Raw genomic sequence first — 10,869 nt, 5'->3', positions numbered from 1 at the left:
CTGGACATCTACTGAAATTAGGCCCTACAGAATAAAAAAATGAACATAATGCACTGGCCGAGCAAAAGAATGTGGAGCAACAACGCCAATTCATATGAAGATGTCTACGGTACAAAATGTAGTTCAGACCTTCGTTATATCATGGATTATAATATGCTTAGCTGGAATCCGGCAATCTGATTGGCTGGAGCCGGGGTTATATTCTCCACAAGAAGACCTGTGCGCCGCGTAACATTTTTGAGCTCGCGCAAATTTCGAACGTCAACTTGAGAGCTCAACGCGCCATAATGTTGAACAAGTCTATGGCTTCAGATTGATTTTGATCGTTAAATTTTAGTCTAGTGCAGCTTGACGAACCAACAAATGAAGAGTTTCTGTAAGGAGCGGAGGCTATGTAACAACAACATGAGTTTTTAAAAGTTTTTTGAGCGTTTTTTTTAAGTAAAATTCTTCAAGTTCGATGTCTAATCGCGATATCGATGCGTTGCGTAACCGTATTTTATGAATTCAACTGTGCACGCGCGCGCGTTCTGAAACGTTCTTTTTAGAGTTTGTATGAGGCTGAGCGGTCCTGAACTCTCGTTCCAACTTCGGCCCTAAATAACGAAACTGCCCACTTGTTTTAACTTTAGCATATTATAATGAGGTTATAAACGGTGCGCTCGGGTATTTGGTTGCGGAAATAAGACCTCTGGGGTGAAAAGTAGCATATTTGGGTGAAATAATTAGGGGTTATTACACGAAGTTTGGGCGATACCGCGTCGTATTCGAGTGATGTGTCCGTATTTTGACGAGTTGCGCAGCAACGAGTCAAAATACGGACACATCACGAGAATACGACGCGGTATCGCCCTAACTTCGTGTAATAACCCCTTTATCATACATGCATGCTTTGGTTATGACTGTTTTCCTACAGACGCTCCGAAATTAGCGACGAAATCAACTTGAAATCGACCTTGCTTCCTTCAGGCTGTACTTACAAAAAGTTGGTTGCTAAGGGGTGATGACAACCGTATAACTTCTTGATATTATTCCGCTATTAGGCCATTCCACTTCAAAGAAGGGTTTATGGAGCACTTTTGAAGCGAACAATTTAAATATTACGATGTCGACACAGGTTTTCACAATTTGAAGAAGATTTATCTTTAGTTTGAAATGACGGTGGATGTAAAACATAGGCGGGAGTTTGTAAAATGGGTGTGTTTTCGTGTTTTGATACATGACCTCATCCCTGCGTGAAAGTTATGAGGCCGCGAAAATCGGGTCAAAATACTCGCGCCACGCTCAAACTTTATCGAGTATGAACAGCTGACAGCACAGAGCAAGCAAGCAGCTCTGCGACATCTATGAATACACATACAGTGGATATAGGGCCTAATACCCGTACCAGTCACTTTATCTCGAAGAATTATACATGTCCCCAGACGTCAAATATGCCGAATTTACCATCTAGCGGATTAGGGAAAACATGAAGTGAGTACACTGTAAGCTGTAGTGTCGTAACTCGTTCGTGATTTTGTTGCTGTACGGAATAAAACATTTCAAAGTTATTTCCGTCGTCTGCTCGTAAGTTTTCGTTCCTGGCTTGCCTAAATAGAACTAAACTAAACCTAAGCGAAAGTTTGACTTTCCCTAGATCTTACATTGTATCTGAAACCCGCACCGCATCGGTGCCACCAGACCGATCATGACCTGTACACTGACAGATACAAATCGGGAATATGTGCACCTTCAACCTTGCCTATCGCGAGTATTTTCAGTGCGGTTGGATTTTCGTGGCTCATTTACGGCTGTAAACGATGTAATTCACCGCCCAGATACTTTAAGCTCATCAACAGGAAACTTGTCGTAAAGTAGACTTGGTTCAAGTCGGTGAATTTAAAAAAAATAAAATAATTTATAATAGTTCTCTTGTGTCTCTCCTATTTGTACAAACCTATCCGGAATTTGGCAGCTCACGCCAGGTTTTCCCAGCGGGTTGAGTGCGTCGCGTTTGAGTCTGCGCAGTAGTGAGTTAGTTTCTGCCGGATTCACCGACTTGGACTTCTTGCAAAGTACAGGCGCTGAGACGGACTGTGTACACAGTGACGTCAAGCAAATACAAAATGATTGACAGCCCCCGCCGTTATTCTGGCCAATAAGAAGAACGCATGCTAATAAACCTTGCATATATTAAAAAGTTTGTTGTCATCTCCGTGCAAAGCTACTTAGACCATCTATTTTTTACATCCATGCTTAGACATCGAGTACGTTTTAAATCTGGGCGAATAATGGCATCAAGTTCGTACATCAACCGCGTTTTACAACTGATCGGTCGACCATCGCTAATCATGAGAGATTACCAAAGAAAGGTTGTTGAGAGTTACACTGAGGGAAAAGATGTGTTCGTCTGCGCACCAACCGGCAGCGGAAAATCACTGACATACGAAGTCGCCCCACATTGTTTTGATTTCCATCGCTTTGGGCACGTAAGAGAACAGGCTACAACTGTAATAATTGTAGTCTCCCCGCTTATTGCTCTGATGAAAGAGCAAGTTCAGAAGTTGAGCGAAAGAGGACTGAAAGCTGTTTACATCAGCGACCAGAAAATTGACATGACCAGCATAGTGGAAGGCCGCTTCAATTACGTCTTCGGTAGTCCTGAAGCATTCCTCTGCCAACATCGCTCACTGCTACTGTCTGATACTTATCAGAGCAGAGTTGGGGCAATATTTGTTGACGAAAGCCATTGCATCAAGAAATGGTAAGTCTTTCTTGGACTTGGTTTGAATTATTTAAGATTTCCGTGTGTGGACGCAATTCATTCCGGACAAACCATCAGCATCTGACGATGCGTTAATGGGTTATTTCCGATGCGGCACGATGATCAGTGCAAGAAAACTCAGTACGTTTTAGTCACTGCCAAACACAGCTGGTGTTTCAATGGCATTTCAATTTTGATGTGTTAAAATATATTGTTGGTCATTTCAAGCCCATAGCCTAAACTATCTTTCTGTCATCAAACTGCCGTGCCAGGATAATTGCATTGGTTTTGTCAGTTGTATTGGGTTATGCCAGAAAACGGTTATAGTCACTCATCGCGGTCCCTGTCTTCCCTCAGCTCCGCTGGAGTTTACGCACCATAATCCGTGCCAGGAAAACTCATGATAATTTTTTAACTACCTGGTAATGCAACTGAAATGCATCGGCCGATATCTAAGAATCATTTTGTCTGTTTTTTTTTTTTTTGAGGGGGGGGGGGGGGTTTCCGACGCATGAAATCAACAGTGGCGACTTAGATTTCTGCACTCTAGTAGAGATGTCGGCTATTTCCTTCATGCAAAACAGCAAAGCAGGAGGTAAAACTTGCCTTGGAATTAATAAGGCACATCCTTTATAGGAAAACGTCATGCGTTGAAATTCGTCACTTTTTTATTTATGCAAATAAACAGAAAACAGCTAATGTTTTTTTTTCTCACAAAACCATGGAGGTAGAAGCAAGACATAGAACTGCTTTGCAATCAACCTAATTTGTATACATGCTGTAATTACTGTTTTGCTATCTCTAAAAATCCTAATTTATTATTTACAGGGGCAAAGAAGCTCAGGCCGGTATGAAAGCATTTAGACAACACTACGGGCAGTTAGGTCAACTGAGGTCCCTGCTTCCAGCTAAAGTTCCGGTTGTTACACTTACTGCCACAGCAACATTGGGGACAAGGAAAGTTATCATCGATGATCTGTGTATGAAAGGATGTGAAGTGATCATTGAAAACCCAGATAAACCTAATATCAAGTATAATGTCATCAACACAGATGATGATTTAGAGACTGTATTCATGTGGCTTGTAGATGAAATCAAACTAAAGCAGGCGGAGACTCCACGTGTCATAATCTTTTGTAGGAGAAGACGACACTGCTCAGAACTGTTTGAATTATTTTCAGTCAAGCTTGGAAGCCACGCGTTTTATCAATATGAACACAAAGGACAAAATGATGACCGTAACCGATATTTTGCCATGTTCCATTCAAAGACAGATGATGTGATTAAGGAGTCCATAATTTCATCATTTCAAAAGCCGAATGGCATAGTACGGGTGGTATTTGCTACATCAGCTTTTAGTATGGGGATGGATTTAAAGAGTGTTGATCAGGTCATCCATTTTGGTCCCCCAAGTGATGTAGAAGGTTATTTGCAAGAAACGGGAAGGGTTGGCAGAGATAGAACAACTCAGAGCAGTGCCATCTTATTGCTGTACAAAGGGTGCTTAAGGGGAAGAATATTGATACATCAATGCGAGACTATGCTAAAAATACTGATAGTTGTCGACGTCAATTGTTAATGAGAGAGTTTAATGAAACCACTGAGTATGGTGTCATTGCACATGCTTGTTGTGATATTTGCAGCCATATATGTAGATGTGCATGTACCTGTGACAAAAATCAAATCTGCACATGTGTTAGGGGTTGTGCATCCGAATATGTGTCCAAGGCAGAACAAGAGCTAAGATCAATGTCAGAGAGATTAAACAAGGAAAGAAATATTTTCAGTCAGTTGGAGGTCAAACACAGTGTAACACCACAGCAAAGGCAGTTTTTTTCCACTGAACTTGCTGAATACAGGTGCAGTTTAGTGTCAGAGATTGGTGAGCAATGCATATTGACATCAGATATAGCCACTGGGTTTTCCTCAGCTCTTGTCAACAGTCTTGTTAAGTACTGTCAATACATTGACAGCAAGGAAATGCTAGAAGAGTACTTTCCATTTTTCTCACATGAACATATTTCTTTTGTTTGGGATTTACTGTGTGAGATGTTAGAAACAAATTCGCTTCATCTGGAGTCTCCATGTTCAAATGAGATGATGATTGACACAAGTATTGACATTAATGTTCTGAGGAACCTTTGAATGCTATTGTACTTGACAGTGATGATGATGACATAATTCAAGCATACAGGTCAAAGAGACCACAGATCTTCAGTGATTTTTCAGATGATGACTGAACAATTTACATGTACTCTGGTCATTGCCTCCAGTGTCAGTGAGAATTGCTGTTTATCCATGTCATGAATTCAATTCTACATTGAATTTAGTAGTACTTCTGTTATTGAGGACATTGCAGAGCTTACTTAAGCATAAATTCATCAAGTTTACAACATTTGCGTTTTGCTTCAGCAACAGCTTTCATTGTATTGCTTTGCTATGTAGTAGTAAAACAATGTGTCCCTATTTGTAAATAAATCAATGTAAATAACATTGCTGTTTGTATATGTCAACATGGTATCAATTTCAATTATACATGTGAATGAACTTGTGTTGTCACTCTCTACACAGACAACGTCTACAAGCATTACAGACTGAACTTGCACAACTCTAACTCAACTGCAAGTTACTGTATCATGAAATGACCAATTCTATGCATACATTTAGTGTTCCAGTGTTTATACATTATGATAGTAATGTTTTGAGGAAAACTTTCTCAAACTGTTTTTCATCCATTGCTTGAACGCTGCCATGTCCAACTTTCCAAGGATATTTGCTGGTATTTTCTCAAAAGCTCTGTGCTTACGCCCTGGTTTGTCTTCAAACAACTCGGCAACTCTGAAATGTTGAACCAATGCTTGTACATCTTCGTCTGTGTTTGCACTGGTATGCTTCCCTGATGGTTTTCGTACCTGTGTCTGTCTGTTGTAGTTTGCTGTTATGGCTTCGGTAATGTTAAGGCTACGCGACACCTTATCAACCATTCTTTGTGTGATTTCCCCTCTGTAGCTGTTGACATCAGTCTTGAATGCCTTGTTGTCGTGTTCAATGTCCAAGTCCATTGGATGGTTTGTGTACTCCTTTCCTTGCCAGTTGACACTTCTGTTCCATGTCAGTTGGTATGCTTTCCGTGGTGTAAGAAGGCAACTGACTTGTGCCAGCAACTCGAGCATTGCATACGCATATTTTGGACAGTTGGAAACCTTGAAGTATAAATAAAAGAATTTGTACAGCCTGATGATTCTACCACCGTCCCCCATATGTATAGCGTTATTGTGGTCACGTCTCAGGAGACACAGCATCAGTGCATGGCGGGTGTAGTTAAGAACTCCATCATCTTCATTGTCATCTCTCCCAGCATCTGGTTCAGTGTACTCAGCGTGTTTAACCTCATGGTTCTTTAGGTTACCATTGCGTGCAAATTCTCTCTCACAGTACCTGCACTTGTATTTTCTTCCATCAGGTTGCAATTGTGGAATATCACTGATCACATAGGCCTTTACAAATTTCTTTGCTTCCGATAGGATATATTCCTTCTTATCATCAATGGAATCATGGTTACCTGTGAGGTCAAATAAAACATGACAAACTGTCAATGAAGGACAAAATTGGTGTGTACATACAATCATTAAAAGATAAACTGGCCAGACATATTTTGGGGCCTGTGTGTGTTTTGTTTGCAACACTGGAAACACAGGAAATTAAATTTTTCTGCAAGCTCTCCCCTTTCCCTAGGTTTTTTTGTAATAGCACCCTTCCCGGAGCCACAGTTGTTTGATCAGCTAGCTTGTTTATTGTGTTGTATACTATTTTGTAAGTTATGCCATACAATGCTCTTAACTGAGAGTTGTCCCGCAGTAAAGGTCATTGTCTGTTTTTTGTATTTGTGTGTGTGTGTGTGTGTGGGAATAAATCAGTCTGTCATAAAAACATGTTCTTTACCTGCAAATACATTATGTGTTGGAGTATCTTCGACACCACTCATATTGAAATGCTTCAGAGCCCCAGCAACAAGGTAAGCATCTGTGAATTTATCAAGTAGCTCGGATGATGCATAGAAATTTTTTGCCGGATCACTGGATACATTCCGTGAGTTGATTGCATTCCGGGCTGCATGTAAAGTACCTATATCCCGACATGATGCCGTTGAGTACAGGTGAAGCCAAATCACCTGGAATGCAAAGAAGTTGGATGTATGTAAGTTACAAGAAATACAAATCAGCCAGAACTATTAGCAAAAGTTGGTAAAATCTCTACGTATTTTACCCATCATGTCTTTCAGTTGAGCTGCTGTAGTCAGAAACTACTGAGTCACCATGTTGAGTATTTTACACAAAATCAGAATCCAATAACCATAATGACCAACTTGACTTGCAGTGTTTGTAAAGCGATGGTTGTTCTACTCCTTGTAAAGTGCATGGTTAATTTTTTTTACAATCGACTTTCAACTGACCATGAAACTCACTTGATAACTCAAAGTTTAAACCATTTTACAATTTATGTTAATTTATGTTGTGCAATGAAGATGGTGTACCTTTTGCCACTCAGCCTGAACATGGAAATCCTCCACCTTAGGGATCAGTCCCTCTACTCTGCTGCTTGGAGTTCTGCCATCTCTCTTTGATGACTGTGCTTCTTTATGGCGCTCGAAAGTCAGATAGTCACCACCACTAAGGACTTTCACTGGTTGTTCATCTGTGTCAACACTGTGACCAGGCACATAAGCATGAAAATACTCAACGACGTCAATTATATATTCTCAATATTGCTCATTTTATCCAAAACTCCCAGATAAACCTTTAAACAATAAACAAAAGTTGTAATAATTATGAGACAAATACAACCTATGCAATTATCAGCAGATGGGGTGAACATTTGTTTTCAGGACACCTTAAATCCTTCTTGTCAATACCAGAAACCTTTTAAGTTTTGTACTAACACAGATCTAGTCAATTTGTGTATGTCTTTGTATTTGTATATTTCAAATATAAAACATAATACTTTACTTTTACATGCATAATGAAGTGGGATCATTCCAGCTCCTGGAAAATTTATTGTCATGACAAATAAATGTCACAATAATTTCACTTAAGTTAATTATATTTTTAATTTCCAATTACATTGCATAAACTCATACCTTCTCTGTCTTCTTCTTCATGCTCTCCATATTTTCATGATGCATTGTTTGGTCTACATGGATACCATAATCTGCAATTGAAGGGATATACTTGGACCATGTCCAAGTAACAAGTAAGGCCATCTCTTCAATGAGCGTAGACTGATCCTCTTCACTTGGCAGAAACTGCTTCAGTGGGACAGCCAACGGATTTGCCTGGGGCTTATCATCTGGCAGATGATGACCTGCAACCCTGTTTTTATAGGCAACTAGGTGGTAGAGATGGTGATCTTTGTTTTGATTGGACTGTGTTATCTGTCTGACATGATGTCTGATATCAACATTGTCCCCAGTGAAAGAGTATCCAGGGTGCATCTGTTGTCGCACTTGTTTCAGCTCTTCCTCTAGGGCTGAATACTGTAGAACTGTGTCCGGTTGTAGTGTGGTTATTAGTCAAATCTTCATCTGCATGTATCTGTTGTAATTGGCATTCTACCTCTCTTTCTCTCCTTGACCAATGTTCCACCTCGTTCTTCCATGACAGCAGCAACTCATCATGCTTCTTTCCAAAATATTCAAGCATGGAACTGGTACATCCATATCCAACGCAAACATACTGTGCAGCCAGCTGTTCAATTGCCACCTTCTTGAGCCCACCCTTCTTCATCATTACGGAATTCAGCCTCCTTACAGTGTTGAGATCATCATTATAAATGGAAATCACGTGTGCTGCAGCAGACATTACCTTAGGAACAAGGCTTTCCCCTTTCTTAAGTTTGTTTCTGTTCTGACTTGGATTCTTGGTAGCAGCTTCGAGGATCATAAGGAATAGCGGAGTACGATCTTGTAATTCTTTGAGGAGATTCGCCCAGCTAAAGTCACGCAAACTGTCAACACCTGCAGTACATGAAGCAAAACATCAACACAGAAAAAATCTATTTTGTTAAAACATGTCAACACGAAAAATACCTCTTTTGTTGTGAAAAATAATTCATTTTCCTTTTTAACATTTATGCCGGCAGTGAATTAAACACTGATGTATTTATAACTTTTGTGACAGACATATCTTTTGAAAATTATCAACTAAAATGTCATTGTCACTCTTGCAGTCGATCAAAAAAATACACTACCTACAGCACAAGAAAGCAATTATATTTCAAACCTTAGACAATCTTCCATTACATAGGAATTCTACACTGATCTTCAGCTTGAATACCCCTCCCCTAAAAAGCAGACAGTAACATAGTACAAAGCATAGACAGTAGAGTTTCTCTACTGTCTATGTACAAAGCTAGTTCTTTAGTAGTTGTTGAAAAAATCCGTTGTCACTTTAGCGTAATTGTTTATCTAGTGCATTTAGGCAAATAAGACAGAGTAAACATAACTATTTACTGACAGCATTAGTCAAATAAGACAGAGTAAACAGCAATTTTATTACCTGCATATCTCAACAATGATGGGTTCGTCAAAGAACACAGGCCTGCCAATTCTGAATTGATTTTGCAGCACAGTTGTTTCATTATGGCATCAGTCAGCTGACAACCACTGAGTAGGTCTTTTGCAACATTTTCAGCTGAAGTTGTCACTATTTTGTTCACAAGGTTGGTGTTATGTTGTGGCTTGTATGTCCTGGTTCGCGAGGTGGCATACTAAACTATTACCTGCGAAATAAAATTATGGAGAACATATTCAGAATATTATCAGCAATAATTGTTTCATAAAGATTTACGGGACATACCCGTTAGTTCTGTTTCTTGTTGTACAATTTCTCTGTGAAGTTCGCCGTCTTTTATTTTTGTCAGTGGTTTTTCTGCTTTGAGTTGCATCCCATCATCGTACCTTTCATTCGCCACAATGACGCAACGAGGTAATGAAAGGGAAACATACACAAACTGTCTGAACGAAAATAACACTAAGAACACCGGCAAAATAAACGACTGTTGGCACGTGAACAAGTAAGGGTACCTTCCCGAAATGACAACAATAGACACACGAAACTCACCAGGACATCGCCATCGACCATATCAACTGTCTCACACCCCGTCGATGGCGTCTGCAAGTCTGCGCTGTACTTAGTGTTAGTAGCGTCGAATAGGACCCTTTTGCTGGGCCTTTGGTTTTCGCAGGGAACTAGCCGCTGACAACTTCTTCTTTGGTCCCGATAGTTGATCATGTTGATTTGAACTGCTGTCGGAACTGCTGGAGGTGTTTCAGCAGAGTCGATGCCCGATTGCTGCACGATCTGCAACTCACATGAGTGTGCAGAAAGGGGTCGAGACTTGCACTGACGGCAAACTCTATTTCTTCACAGGACGGTGTCTTTTTTCCATCCTTGAATAACCGGCGACGATTTTCGCATTTTGCAACATGGGCCCCACAAACAACACAGATATTTTCACGCGTTTTCGGTGATACAACAGAGGTCGTGCTGACTTTTGTGGGAGTGATCTCACTCGACATTTTGTCAACAACGCCATGTGAGTTTTATGCACGTCTCGTTTGGGTCAATCGGTAACTCCTCCCAATATGTAAAATTTAGTGATGTCATCTTATGAATAATATATGAGCAAAGAAAACGTCATCTCATGAATAATTTATAGCAACGCAAACCCTGCAAGAAAGCCAAGTCTGTGATTCCGGGTGAAACTCCGCTGTATAGCGGTCACTCCACTCATCGCGTTCACCCCACTCATCGCGTCCACTCACGGGCGCGCGCGTTTCACATGAATGCAGAATACAAATCATTGCGTTCACTCCACTCAAACATTAACAAATCACAGACTTGAACCAAGTCTAGTCGTAAAGCTGTTCTATCATGATGCTCTGTCAACCGATATCTTTACTGATCTTTACGTGTAATCATACATCCATGATGTAATCTTCAGCAGCGTAGACGACACGAAAACACTGGACCCTGCACCGCCACAGGACCGGCCGTGAATTGACAGGTGTCGGCAAATTATACAAATTTTCAATACGTTTGTTTGTATGTTTTTGGTACAACTGTACT

At 40.4% G+C, this 10,869-nt stretch overlaps 2 protein-coding genes across 2 annotated transcripts; one reads left to right on the top strand and one right to left on the bottom strand.

Moving 5' to 3' along the window:
* The first annotated feature begins 2,256 nt into the window (after nt 1-2,256).
* LOC139149037 (ATP-dependent DNA helicase RecQ-like) lies at nt 2,257-4,983 on the top strand. Its single transcript, XM_070720548.1, has 3 exons — nt 2,257-2,743; nt 3,572-4,243; nt 4,908-4,983. The coding sequence occupies exons 1-3, from the start codon at nt 2,271-2,273 to the stop codon at nt 4,981-4,983; spliced, it is 1,221 nt and encodes a 406-aa protein (XP_070576649.1). The 5' UTR covers nt 2,257-2,270.
* LOC139115070 (uncharacterized) lies at nt 3,526-7,540 on the bottom strand. The gene is made up of 3 exons (XM_070676952.1): nt 7,278-7,540; nt 6,686-6,914; nt 3,526-6,305 (listed from the first exon to the last, which is right to left on the bottom strand). The coding sequence occupies exons 2-3, from the start codon at nt 6,726-6,728 to the stop codon at nt 5,422-5,424; spliced, it is 927 nt and encodes a 308-aa protein (XP_070533053.1). The 5' UTR covers nt 6,729-6,914; nt 7,278-7,540; the 3' UTR covers nt 3,526-5,421.
* Between the last annotated feature and the right edge of the window lie 3,329 nt (nt 7,541-10,869).

Source organism: Ptychodera flava, chromosome 2 (genome assembly GCF_041260155.1).
Source record: "Ptychodera flava strain L36383 chromosome 2, AS_Pfla_20210202, whole genome shotgun sequence".
NCBI classification, from domain to species: domain Eukaryota; kingdom Metazoa; phylum Hemichordata; class Enteropneusta; family Ptychoderidae; genus Ptychodera; species Ptychodera flava.
The sequence above is the reverse complement of the archived record's forward strand: the minus strand, read 5'-3'. Positions and strand labels throughout refer to the sequence as shown.